We start from the raw sequence: 14,085 nt of genomic DNA, 5'->3' as shown, positions 1-14,085 counted from the left end.
AGATAGAGCGCTCATTTACATAAAAAATAAATCTTTAAAAAAACAAAAACAAAAACCAGTAAATGTGACAGCTCACAGAGATCCGCCTGCCTCTGCTGGAATTAAAGGTCCGAACTGCCACTACATCTCGTGCAAGTTTTCTTATAACTTTGTTGAGCTTTTTTTTTTTTTCAGGGTGGGGCAGTGCTGGGGATCAAATGGGAGGCTGCACACCTGCTAGGCTAGGTAGGCACTTTGAGGATCACCCCTCATACCCTTTTGTGTTTCTCAAAATGCTCTACAGTACAGTTTTATTTGTCTGTGGAACTTCCTATGCTCGGTGGCAGCTCACGATGACAGGTGGTCAGTGCACATCTCTCAAGTCACCAGTCAACTATGACCAAAGCCAGGGCACATCTCAGCCCCCAACTGTCCTCTCTCCAAGCCCCTCCTAGCTCTGGGGTGGGAAGCCTTGAGGATGCAGCCTTCCTGCCTCATCCCCTCAAGTGCTGGGATGACAAGAGGGTGCCACCAGCAAAGTGAACCAATTGGAAGGTAACTTTTGGAGGCTTTATTACTTTACACCTGTAATCTTTGGGGGGGGGGGCAGTAAGGTAGGGAGCTGGAAGGGGGCTGGTGGGACTGGAAGCCAGGGCCCTGTGCATACTTGGCTACCTCTCCAGCCCCGCAGGCAACTTGTAAAGAGTGAGTTAGTAAACACGTTTTCTCCACAGACTGTAGACTCTAGCAACTGCCCTACTGTGTGTTCTGCCCAGAAGGAGCCACAGACACTGATAAACACAGCCATGTACCAATAAAACTTTATTTTACGACATCTCATGTTTGTGGACTCTGAGATATTCTTTTGATTTGTTTCAACCCTCTTAAAATATAAAAACCGGGCCAACTGTAGTGGCACATGCCTTTAATCCCAGCACTCAGGAAGCAGAGGCAGGCGGATTTCTGTGAGTTCAAGGATAATCTGGTCTACAAAAACAAATCCAGGACAGCCAAGGCTACACAGAGAAACCTTGTCTTGGGAAACACAAAAAGAAAACAAAAAACAAAAAACCTCTCAGGCTATAGAACACACAGAGAGGTATATTTAGTTCTGTGGGTCCCCACATATCTAGAGAGCTAGTGTTAAGATAGATTTGCCATCAGACCACCAGCCAGTTTGCCTCTTTCAAAATGGCATAGAAAGGGTCCCTATCTTCATACATGGAAGAAGCTAGAACAAGCCAAGGCTTCTTGAGAATTCTAACCCAAGAATAAGAAGAGCAGGGACTCTGGAGACAGTCCACAAAGACTCATTCTGGCCCTGCCACTTACTATGTGGTCTTGGGCCAAACACTGAACCTCTCTGGGTCCCAACTCATACACCTATACAAGTGTGGCCTTGGTATCTGTGCTGTAGCATTCTGATGAAGATGGAATGAGCTTGTCTATGCTATGGCCTAAGCATGTTCTGAAGCATGTTGGAAACTTAATCCTCAACTTATAGTCAGAGGTATTTGGAGACAAGATGCTTAGGAGTAATTGGGGTTAGGTAAGGGCATGGGCTAGGGCTGACTGCTGTGGTACCACTCTGAGGGAGGCCTCACGGGATGCCCTCTGACTTCCCACCCCTAGAACCAGGAAATTAGCAAACTTGTGCAACAGAAGATGACCCCAAGTAATCATGGCAGTGATAACCACCTGCCTGGCACACAGGAAGTACTGTGCTGTCCCCTGTCATCATCAGGCCAGGAGCTCTACTCAGGAAACTTACCTGAGGCACAGCTGCATCTCTGCCTGCAGGAATCTATCCATGGACCCTGGACTGGAGCCAGCCATCTGTGGGAAAATACACAACCCCTGAAGATCCATCCAGCCTCAGGCCCCAGGCCCTGCCCTCCCTGCAGACACCCCCAGCTCACCTCTCTGAGCTTCTTGAAGGCGAAGGTCACACCATGCCTTTGCCCCCGGTAGACATCAGCGAAGGTCCCCTCACTGACTCGGTGGCTTTGGTCAAAGTCCTCAGTTGCTTGGATGACATCTGCCTCACTCCAGAAAAGCCTGTCTCCAGGCAAACTCAAAAGCTTTTCCTGCTTGGGGACTGACGTAGAGGTGCTGAGACACTGGGGGTTGAGAGAGAAGAGTGGGTCATAACCAGGGGAGTTGGCCTTCCCTGCTCCCCAGGGGGACCTGGAACACTAAGGAGTGTTCTCATCTTGCTATAAGTGGTAACAAAGACACCACAGGCCTGCCCTTACACCTGCACCCTCCAGGCCTCCAGAGTTCTGGCAAGCAACATGTATAGTCAAATAACCACACAGGTTTCTAAGCAGGGCTTTGGAGATTGGCACATAGGGAAGACCATAATCAGAAGTCTGGCTCCTAGCACGCCGCTTTTCAAACACAGGTGCACAGAAATGTATATTTTCAAAGTTACATATACCCTTATTAGCAGTTCTAGGAAAAACTGGGCAGTTCGAGACAAATGTGTGTCCTGCCAGGTAGATACAGTAGGATTTGTTTATCAAAAATGAGAATGGTGGGGAGGCAGAGGCAGGGGGATCACTGTGAGTTCGAGGTCAGCCTGGTCTACAAAGCAAGCCCAGGACAATTAAGGCTACACAGAGAAACCCTGTCTCAGAAAACAAAAAGCAAAAAACAATAACAAAAAAATGAGAATAGGCCAGCAAGATGGCTCACCAGGTAAAGGCACTTGAGAAGCCTGGCGACCTCAGTTCAATCCCCAGGACACAAATGATTCACTCCTGAAAGTTGTCCTCTAACTCCACATGTAGGCATGCTAGGCACATGCCCTCACACATTCACATACATACCTACATACATACATACATACTAAATAAAAGTAGAATAAAAATTTAAAGATAATGCACAAAAAAATAAAAAGAAGAAAAGAAAATAAATGTTAAGGGAAACTTTTTTTTTTTTTTTTTTTTTTTTTGAGGCAGAGTTTCCCTATGTAGCACTGGCTAGCCTGAAACACACTATGTAGACTAGGCTGCCTTGTTTAGAGACCCGCCTGCCTTTCCTCCAAGGGCTGGGACTAAAGGTTCTCAATGACTCAACCATCCCTGAAATGATTAACAACATTGCAAAAGACACGTATTAACCAGTCCCAGGAACTGCTGATTTCTCACCCAGGTACCAAGCCCAAACCCTAAACTCTTCAAGAATACAGAAACTTTTAATATTTTAAAAACAAAACAAACAAAACACCAGGGTTTCACTGAGCCAGGCATGATGGATCAAGCCTTTAATCCCAACACTCAGGGAGGGAGAGGCAGGCAGATCTCTGAATTCAAGGGCAGTCTGGTCTACAGAGCAAGTTCCAGGCCATCCACGGCTACACAGAGAAGCCCTATCTTAAAAAAAAACAAAAACAAAAACAAAATCAAACAATCAAGCAGGGTTTCACTATTTTGATCTGGTTGGCCTAGAACTCACTATGTGCACCACACTAGCCTCTAAGTCACAGAGAACTGCCTACCTCTGTCTCCCAAGTGCTGGCATTAAAGGCCTATGCCACCGCTCCAGGCTTTAATTATCTTTTCAAATCAGAGGGAAAACTGGGCATGGTACTACATGCCCATGATCACAGCGTTTGGGACACAAAGGTGGACGGATTCACAAATCCAGACTGAGCGACATAGTGAGAACTTGTCTCAATAATAAAGATGCAGCTCATTTGGTGGAGCGCTTGCCTGACATGCACAGCCTTGAGTTCCACCCGTAACACACATAAACTCTGTGTGTGCTATGCCTGCTATCCAATAACTTGGGAGGTGGAGGCAGTAGAATCCAAAGCTCAAGATTATCCTCAGCTATACAGCAAGTTCGAAGCCTGCCTGGGCTACATGGAACCCTGTCTCAAAAAGAGCAGAAAACTCCCCCGCCCCCCGACCCCACCCCACCCCACCCCCGCCACCTTGACTGGGGTAGAAGCCAGGGCTGTACCACAGAGCTGCACTCCAGCCCAATGCTTTCATTCCAAACCCAGTGTGAATCATAATCACCTCACCACCAACAGAGTTACACCAAGATAGCTCACACTGCCTGGGAGCATTAATGAATGAGGGTTGAAAGTACCTACAGGAGTAAAGTCACAGCACATTCTGAAAACCCAAGTCTCAGAAGCATGGAGTCTCCTCCTTGTCCTCCCTACCCCGACACTAGTCTCAGGGAATAAAGAATCTGTGTTTCTGAGAGGACCACAAGCCAGGACACAACTGAGATAGAAGTGAAGGGTGGGTTTACCTTAGATTGGGAAGAGTCAGGTAGGTCCGTTTTCAAGGAACAAGGGGCATCCTCCTTGTGTGGAAGCTGGTTCGAGGCCTGCTGCTGGGCCCCAGCCATGGCGGTCTCTGGAAAGGATGACAGGGTCAGCACTCTGCCTGGGACTCACCCCAAAGTAAACTTCTCTCTCAACCAGTGCTGTCACCTCCTGACACCATGGGCCAGCCGACAAGCTCCTTGGGTGTCAGTTCCTTTAAGCAGCTCATCATCTCTAAGGACAGGAGGGGACCAGGAAGTGGGAGATGCAGCGAGCACCCAGGGGATGCCCCTGTGCTGTCCCGCTGCCTGGCAGAGAACAGCTGAGGACACAGAGAAACCTCCACGGTGGCAGCACAGTAGGTGCCAGCACAGTAGGTGCCATTCACCACCCACTCCCCAGGGAAGCTGGAGGTAGGGGGCGGAAGGGGGGTATGGGGGAATAGAGTAAGGCTAGGAGCATAAGGGGCCACATAGGCTGGGCGACAAGGAGCGTCCACCTGAGATGTCCTGCAGGACTGGGAAAGTTAAGGGTACTGAGGAAGGGCAGGGAAAGGCCCAGCACTCACTCAGGATATAACCTAGGCGCAGTTACTCAGCAAACACCTCCATCCTGTGGGCACCAGTAACCAAGGGGGACATGCATATATCATGCCACTTTGCAGCAGGGACTTGAGTATGCACAGACTCTGGTACCCTCAGGAGTCCTGGAAACAGCTCCTTGGTGGCCATTGGGTCATCAGACGTCTGATCATCACTGAAGCTGGCAGATGGCAGCACGAATACTCTATGCTTGGGTCCAGGGTTGTTTGCTTGTTTGTTTTTGGCTGATTGGTTGTTTTTTGTTTTGTTTTGCTTTGCTTTGTTTTGTTTTTTATTTATTTGGTGTTTCAAGACTGGGTTTCTCTGTGTAGCCCTGGCTGTCCTGTAACTCACTCTATAGATCAGGCTGGATCTGTATCCCAAGAGCTGGGATTAAAGTTTGTGCCACCAACACCCGACCAGGGTTTCCCATTTTTAAATGGTTTTTTGTTTTGTTTTGTTTTTGTTCTTGTTTTTTTTTTTAATTATTTGGCACATGCCTTTAATCCCAGCACTTGGAAGGCAGAGGCAGGCGGATCTCTGTGAGTTTGAAGCCTGCCTGGTCTACAAAGAGAGTCCAGGACAGCCAGGGCTCTGTTACACAGAGATACTCTGTCTCAGAAAAACCAAAATATAAACATAAATAAAAAATTGTCTAAGCCTTTCCCAGATGGTGGGGCAAAGAAGAGTAACGCAGGAGATGAAGTAGCCATGGGCTATATATGCCACCTGGACAACAGTACAGAGCCTTCAATGCACTGCTTTCATTGTATAGACACCGCAGATTCGTGAAAAGAAACATCACATGCACACACATACCACACACCATAACACACACATACATACCATAAGCCACACCAAACTCCATACATCACACACACCCCCACACCATACCATACACACACACACACACACACACACACACACAACCTACACCACACCAAGGCATATCACACACACACCACACCTATAAAGCACACCAAACTCCACACATCATGCAAATACACAATCCACACTATACCACATGCACACACACACCACACCTCCCACACACAGTGCACCACAAACACTACACACACTGCATGCACTGTCACCACAGCTGGCTCACAGGAGCCTAGTGTATGGCTTTCAGCCTGCTGAGTGTTACACAGGCTCATGAAAGGACAGGGACACCCTATAGGGCCCGTTCATCTCTACACAAAAGTCTCCAAAACAAATCCCTCAGACAAACCCCAGCTTCCCTGGACAGCACACGGGCCTGGAATCCGGGGCTTTCCCGGGGTTCACAGGGCCTCAGTAAGAGTCGGAAAGAATGGCTCTTCTTGTTTCAACTACGAAAACAAAAGAGCAACTTCCGCTTCTGTGGGAGGGACTGCAGGGACAGCCCAGTGACTAGGCACACCTGCTTCCCAGGGCCACCCAGGAAAGTGAGCCATACAAAAGCTGACAGAGGTGAAAGTACAGAGAGGGGCACCCTGAACTCCCCATTCTCCCACCACCACCACCCACCCTCTCAGTCTTCCCCCTTTAGCAAAGAAACAGCAGTGTGACATGGCTCTAAGGACACGGTTACCTGTTAGTAATTAGAATTCCCAGCTTAGCATGTTTTTTCTCCTTTCTTCAGTGTCTTTAGTAACAGGAAATAGTCCTTGGCCTAGCTCTAACTGCCTCCCCAGCACCCCCTGTCTCTCTCCCTGTCTCTGTCTCTCTATCTCTGTCTCTCCCTTTCTGAGACAGGGTCTTACTACACAACCTGGCCTGGAACTGGATATAAAAACTCCAGAAGGCACAAGGACCTTGGGCTCACAGTCTAACTCCAAGTGTGAGCTAAAACACACTAGATCCTTCCCTAACCCCTTAAGCTATAATATTAATTATTTTATCCTTTTCTTTTCTTCTTTTTTTTTATGTTTATGTTTGTTTGTTTGTTTGTTTTGAGACTTGGTTTCTCTGTTTAGTTCTGGCTGTCCTGGAACTCACTGCATAGACCAGGCTGGCCTTGAAGTAGTAGCCTCTGCCTCCCAAGTGCTGGGATGAAAGGCGCATGTGTGCCACCACCACCCAGCAAGAATCTGTCAGGACAGGACAGCCAGCCCTAACCTGATGGCACTGTGTTTATCTCTGCCCAGAGTGGTCTGCACCAGCCCAGTCATGCTCAGACCTGAGTGATAATTTACACAGGCCCCCTGGGATGACTGAAGACACCATGAACTAGGGCATCCCTTAAGGGCCTGGGATGCCTGGGAGATTGTAATGGGCTGCAGGTGAGATAAGAGGACAATGGGCTATGAGGCAGAGACAGCTGCCTCTGCTTCTGTGCAGCCTGCCTATTGACGTGCAAATGGGAAAAAAATAAGAAACAACTGAGGAAACAAAACAATTTTCTGGCCTTGCGCTGGATTCCATGGACAGCTGTAATGCACATCTTTCTGATGTTAAAACCTCACCTGAACCTCACTTCCGCACAGCACGCTGTTTGGCTCTAAGGCTGTATCCTTCTGCTAGCAGTAAGAATAGATTCATTTCATCTAAATTTTAATTGAGCCCTAACTCTCTGGTTTCCTCCCAGCGGATTCAGATGCCTTGTCAAACAGGTCACATGTACTTTGCAAAAGAGTTTCAATATATTCCCACCTTAAACTTTATTGTGACAATTATCACCAGGAAATTTCCAAAGTTGCACTGTGTTTAAAGTATGTCTAAAATAAAACTGCCCAGGCTCAGACTCTAGAAGTTTGAGTAAGACTGGCTGCTGAGTTGTTTTGAACTGGACTTCTTTCTTGCCTCACATAGACTGTTACTTGCCACCTCTGGACTTGGCAGAGACCCCCATAGAAAGCAGGTTGGCCTGGAAATTGCATTCACTCTCCTGCCTCTGGCTCCACCCAGCTGAGGTGCCTGATTCTCTGCAACAGGAAGCAATGGGCTCTGGCCTTACCCTATTTACAGATGGAGGAACTGAGCAATGAGGAAGCTGAGTGAGTCACAGGTGGGTCAGCCTCAGACCCAAGCCCCTAAGGATGGCTTCTCCATGCAGGGCTGGCTAGCTTCAGACCCCTCAGTGAGCTGCATTTCATGGGTCTAGGATCTTGAGCTTGCAGGCCACAGGCTACAGGAGAGGAGAATAGAGTCCTGGGGGAGGGAGTCTTTGCTGGCTGTCCTCAGGTCATCTGGCAGACTGAGCCAGGCGGTGGTGGTGCATGCTTTTAATCCCAGGACTGGGAAGGCAGAGGCAGGCAGATCACTGTGAATTCAAGGCCAGCCTGGTCTACAAAATGAGTCTGGGACAGCCAATATAACACAGAGACCCTGTCTCGAAAAACAAAACAAAACAAAACAAAAAGGTGGGGGGAACTGGAGAGATAGCTCAGAGGTTAAGAGCACGACTGCTCTGCCAGAGGACCTGGGTTCAATTCCCAACACCCACATGGCAGCTCACAACTGTCTATAACTCACACAGACATGCATGCAGGCAAAACACCATTGCACATAAAATAAAAATAAATAAATAATTTTTAAAAAAAAAGAAACACTTATAATCTCAGCACTGGGGAGGCAGAGGCAGGTGGATTGCTGTGAGTTCGAGGCCAGCCTGGTATACAAAGGGAGTCTAGGACAGCCAAGGCCACACAGAGAAATTCTGTCTCAAAAAACAAAACAAAAACAAAAACAAAAACAAAAGAAACACTTAAAATAAATAATCTGGCAGACTGTCCTACAGCTGTAGCCTGGGCACCAGAGGCTGGGCACACATAGAATGTACCCTGAAAGGCCCTGGGACACCAGCATATGCTTTATGAGTGGTAGGAGTGCTCAAGTCCCATGATTTAAGTCACCTTGAGCAAATCCTTATTGTTTTCTTTTGATGAAAATTATTGGGGTGGGACAGGATGGTTCAGTGGTAGAGCACTTACCATGCCTGCCTAAAGCCCAAGGTTTCATCTTCAGTTCTCCCCTCCCCCTCCAAAAACGGTATTAATAAACTTAACATATTTAAGGACTGGGGGATTTTGGTGCTGAGCGCTGAAGCTAGTCCCTGTGCCTGCCAAGCTAACGCTCTGCCATGGGTCACAGGGATACCTGCCCTCAGCCTCTGAGCAAAGCCCAATTACAGCCACCCAGTTATATAACCCAGAATAGGGTTGAAATCCCAATCCTCCTGCCTCAGATTCTCAGATATCTGGGATTCCAGGGATACACCACCACATCTAGATATTTTCCCTTTTTTTAATTCACTGTACAGTGTGCTTTGATGCACACACATACCCTCAAAAGAAAAAAAATAACTTAAAATAATCTATGGGGCTGAAAAGATGGCTCAACAATTAAGAGCACTGGCCATTCTTGCAGAGGACCTGGATTTGGTTCTCAGAACCCACATAGTGGTACACCACCATCCCTAGGTGAGTTTAGGGGACCTGATGCCCTCTTCTGCCTCCACGCAGTCTATATGCATGCATTCAAGCAAAACAGCCATACACATAAAATAAAAATAAATAAATCGAAAACTCAGAAGAGGAAGAGGAAGGGAAGGGAGAACACCTGTATCCAGGAAGGAGGCCGGCTCCACAGGCTGCTTCTTTTCCTGCTCAATCTTGAGGTTTCTTCTAGAAGTAGCCACAGGCCCTGGTCTCACAGCCTCTGGTAAGGATGGGAGGGGAGATGCACTGTCAGGAACCAGCTTCCCTGGAACAAGGCATAAAAGACATTGTTACTTCCATGACCAGGGAAGCCATGGAGAGGCAGGTCTGGGAGTCAGAGACTTGGGGTTCAACCCTGGCCCCAACAAAAACTCTCACTGCACTTCATGAGTTTTTTCCTCGGGGTCATGGCCTGCCCATCTGTCTACTGGGGTGACGGGCTGTGATAATGCCACATGGTATGGTTCTAACATTCTGAAACACACACACACACACACACACACACACACACACGCATGCACACACGCACAGTTTCTGACTAGGCTAGTTGTGTAGCTTCAGAAAAGTCACTTTCCATCTGTGAACCTCCTACAAGATGGAGACCATTAGGGCTAGAGAGATGGCTCAGTGGTTAAGAGCCACTGGTGATCTCCCAGAAGACCCAGGTTTGATTCCCGGCAATCCATATGGTGGTTCACAAATTGTAACTGTGGTTCTAGGGGATCCAACACCCTCTTCTGGCCTCTGCAGGCACCATGCATGCAGGTGGCACACATACATATATGTAGAAAAAACACTCATATGCATAAAATACACATAAATACATCTTTAAAAGTAAATAACTCAAAAGCAAATGGAGACCATGAAGATAATGCCTGCTTGTCTCCTTCCCAGGGCTGCTGGGAGCTGAGAAGTGAGAACCCAGGTATGCAAGGGCTTTGGGAAAGGCAGTACAGTTTCCCAATGTATAGGCAAGTTGAAGACATCCATCTGGAAGTTCAGTGTGGATCAGGGTGAAAGCACCTACCCAGCATGTATAAGAAAGACCCTGGGCTCCAGGAGCCACAGGTACCAAAGTCCTGGCTGTCCTGCAGAGTCACTTTTCCACTTCACACAGGCCCCACCCAGCATGCACACAACTGTACAGCTCATCTCTACACAGCTTTGGGGATTCGCTGAGGATCACAGAGGCCAGGGTTATTGGGCTGGCAGCAGAAGTCACCTACCCTAAGAGACCTCACTTCTGCTTAGCATGAGTTTGGGGAACCCCAAAGATGTTGGGAGGTCTCCTGCATGCCAGGTCACATTCAGATCCCAAAGCAGTACTGTCAAACATCTTTCTCCTCTCTTCCACTAACACCCAGACTTACCCTTCCCACCTCCAGCCCACCTGCCCTTCCTTTGTCACCAGGCAGCAAGGGACTGAACTATATAGCTCCATCCTGGCCACATCTCATCCTATTGCTCAAAGGGGAACACTATGGCTCCTCAGTGCCTGGATAAGGTCTAAACTCCTTGGTCTGGATTCTCCAATATTCCTGCTTCTGATAAAAACCCAACTTGTAAGAGATGTGGGTGTAACTCAAAGGTGTTAGAGCAGTAACCAGTGTGTGCGCGAGGGCAAAGAACCAAGGCCACAGTCCTGAGCTCAAGGTCCTTGGCTCTCCATTGGTTTGGAGTGGACCCATGTGTGAAACAACAAGACTGAAAGCCCATAGGGAATCTGACACGCTCTTCTATCTCTCTCCAGCACTGTGTGCAGCTGGTGCATACATGCAGCCATGGGCAAAACACCAAAATGAACCAGCAATGGCTGCACTCGCCTTTAACGCCAACACTGAGGAAGCAGAGGATCTGGACAAGTTCTAGGCCAGCCAGAATTACACAATGATACCTTGTCCCAAAAACAAAACAACACACACACACACAGAACAAATCCTGTGCACTGGAAAGATGGTTCACTGTAGGGGTGTGTACTGCTCTTGCAGAGGACCCAAATTAGGTTACCAGCATTTGTGTGTAACTAGATACAGGGGATATAATATCTCTGGCTTCTGAAGGCACCTGCACCCGTACGTACACACACACACACACACACACACACACACACACATACACACACACACACACACACACACACACTATGTTCAGTTATTTCATTTCTCAGCAGCACCAGGCTGAGCTGGAGTGAAAGAATCCGAGCAGCACTTGTTCCACGTGATAAATGGAGTCTCTCAGAACAAAGCATCGTTGTGGTAGTCATTTTGCGAACCCAAGCTCTGCCAAAGCTTTTCTGCAACAGAGAACATTCACCTGGCACTATGCTTCCATGAAATCTGGTAGATATACTTAACTTCCACAGCAAGTTCCCTGGCATTTAATAGAATTGCTTGCATGCATGCATTTACTTTTTAAAATATCTGTCAATGGGGCTGAGGATGACAATCAAGCCCTCAAATATGCTGGGCAAGCACTCTGTCACTGAGGTGTACCCCAGCACTCTCCCACTGCACTTTAATCATCTCTAAAAGCCAAGCATGTTGGCTCGTATTTATACTCCCAGCACTCAGGAGGCTGAATTCAGAGATTCGGAGTTTAAACTCTGCCTGAGCAATTTAGTAAGCTTGTTTCAAAATAAAGGGGCCGGCTCCAGAGGCCAAATTTAGGTTGTTAGGTTAGGGGCAAGCACGCTAGCCCACTGAGTCAGTTCACGGGCCCACATTCCTCTTTAAAATAAGCCTGTCTTAGGCCTGGCATGGTGGTGCACGTCTTTAATCCCAGCACTCAAGAGGCAGAGGCAGGAGGATTTCTGTGAGGCCAGTCTGGTCTAAACAGAAAGTTCCAGGATTACATAGAGAGTCTCAAAAAGCAAAAAATAAAATAAATGAAAGGCCTGCCTTATGAAAGCAGACGCAAGCACCAGCTCCATCCCTTCCCAGCTGATATCACTCTGGACCACTTCCCAGAGGAAGAAGAAAGCTTGCCATAGTGGTGTGGCAGGTCTATGGTCCTAGCATCAAGGGGCAGGGGGATAAAAATAAGTTTGAAGCTAGCCTGAGCTATACAGTTAGACCCTGGAGATGGGGGGGGGGCGGAATGGAGAGGGAGAGGGATGGAGAGGGAGAGGGAGAGAAAAAGAGACTTGAGAGGTTGGGGGATAGAGTGCAACAGGGTAGTATCTGCCTAGCATGTGTGATGCCCTGGGTTTAATCACAAACACGGGGTGGGGGTGGATTGATGAGAGAGAGAACATGAGAATAAGAATACGAGGAGAAAAGAGACAATGTAAACAAACTGCTTCACTCAAATAAGAGAAATTGCAGGCATGGTGACATACACCTTTAATGCCAGCACTCAGGAGGCAAGGGCAGGTGGACCGCTGTGAGTTCAAAGCTAGCCTGGTCTACATAGGAGTTCCAAGACAGCAAGGGCTACATAGTGAGACCCCGACTTGAACAACAACAAAATCCTATGGGTTGCTCAGCTCCCAGCTAGGGAGTGGAAGATAGAAGCCCTAATTGTTTACTGAACTCTGTTCTGAATCATCTTTAAAACTTTTTAACATTTTAACATTTTTGTGGTAGCCAATAGATAGATGACTTGCAGGCAGCAAGATGGCTCAGTGGATAAAGACACCTGCAGCTAAAACAAACCTGAGTTTGATCCCTGGGCCCACATGATAAAAGGTGACACAGACTCCTGCAAGCTGTTCTCTGTCCTTCCCATGCATCCCATGAAACATGCATGCATGTGTGCACATGTACACACATACACACACACTCTCTCTCTCTCTCTCTCTCTCTCTCTCTCTCTCTCTCTCTCTCTCTCTCTCTCTCTAACTAGATAAATAAATGCATGTAAAATATTTTTAAAATATATGACTTGGGGTTGGAGAAATGGCTCAGAGGTTAAGAGCACTGGCTGCTCTTCCAAACGTCCTGAGTTCAATTCCCACCAACCACATGGTGGCTCACAACCATCTATAATAAGATCTGGTGTCCTCTTCTAGCATGCAGGCATACATGCAGGCAGAACGTGGTATACATAATAAATACATCTTTAAATACACACACACACACATACACACACACACACACACACACACACACACATGACTTAACTAGACATAGTGGTGCATGCCTTTAACCCCAGCACTCGGGACGCAGAGGCAGGTGGATCTCTGTGGGCTCAAGGCTAGCCTGGTCTACAGAGCAAGTTCCAGGACAGCCAGGGCTATATATCAAGAACTTGTCTCAAAGCTGGACACGGTAGTGGCCGCCTTTAATCCCAGCACTCAAGCGGATCTCTCTGAGTTAGAGCCTAGTCTACAAAGTGAGTCCAGGACAGCCAAGGCTATACAGAGAAACCCTGTCTCAAAAAACAAAAACAAAAAAAGTTAACAAAGTCAGAGACAGAGATGGGCAGAAAGGATTTTCAAACACCCAAGGTGGGTGGGCTGAGGAACAAGAACATCAATCCATCCATCCATCCAGGGAGCAAGCACAGCGAGGGGCCATCTGCTGGCTCCACCCATGATAGCCCAGAAAACTAACCAGTCTCATAGCAATTACCTCAGCCTTTGTCTGGTTCCCACCAAGGCCCTATAAAAACCTCTAGAGAAGCAAGTTTTTTGTTTATTTGGTTGGTTGGTTTTGGTTTTTAGTTTTTGGAGACAGGGTCTCTCTGTGTAGCCTTGGCTGTCCTGGACTTGCTCTGTAGATCAGGCTGGCCTCGAACTCACAGTGATCTGCCAGCCTCTGCCTCTGCTGAGATTAAAGGTGTGCGCCACCATGCCCGGCCCTAGAGAAGCAAGTTTGAA

At 47.7% G+C, this 14,085-nt stretch overlaps 1 protein-coding gene across 1 annotated transcript in view; it reads right to left on the bottom strand.

Moving 5' to 3' along the window:
* The window catches only part of Irak2 (interleukin 1 receptor associated kinase 2), a 54,783-nt gene that overhangs the window by 17,332 nt on the left and 23,366 nt on the right, over window positions 1–14,085 (bottom strand). Inside the window, exons 3-6 of the mRNA XM_051155093.1 lie at window positions 9,386–9,531; window positions 4,249–4,353; window positions 1,899–2,099; window positions 1,751–1,815 (exon numbers count right to left, since the gene is read on the bottom strand). Of these exons, the coding sequence (XP_051011050.1) occupies window positions 1,751–1,815; window positions 1,899–2,099; window positions 4,249–4,353; window positions 9,386–9,531 (517 nt within the window). The remainder of the gene's footprint in view (window positions 1–1,750; window positions 1,816–1,898; window positions 2,100–4,248; window positions 4,354–9,385; window positions 9,532–14,085) is intronic.

Source organism: Acomys russatus, chromosome 13 (genome assembly GCF_903995435.1).
Source record: "Acomys russatus chromosome 13, mAcoRus1.1, whole genome shotgun sequence".
In the NCBI taxonomy this organism is placed as follows: domain Eukaryota; kingdom Metazoa; phylum Chordata; class Mammalia; order Rodentia; family Muridae; genus Acomys; species Acomys russatus.
Note: the sequence above shows the minus strand (reverse complement) of the source record. Positions and strands in the feature narration are given on the sequence as shown.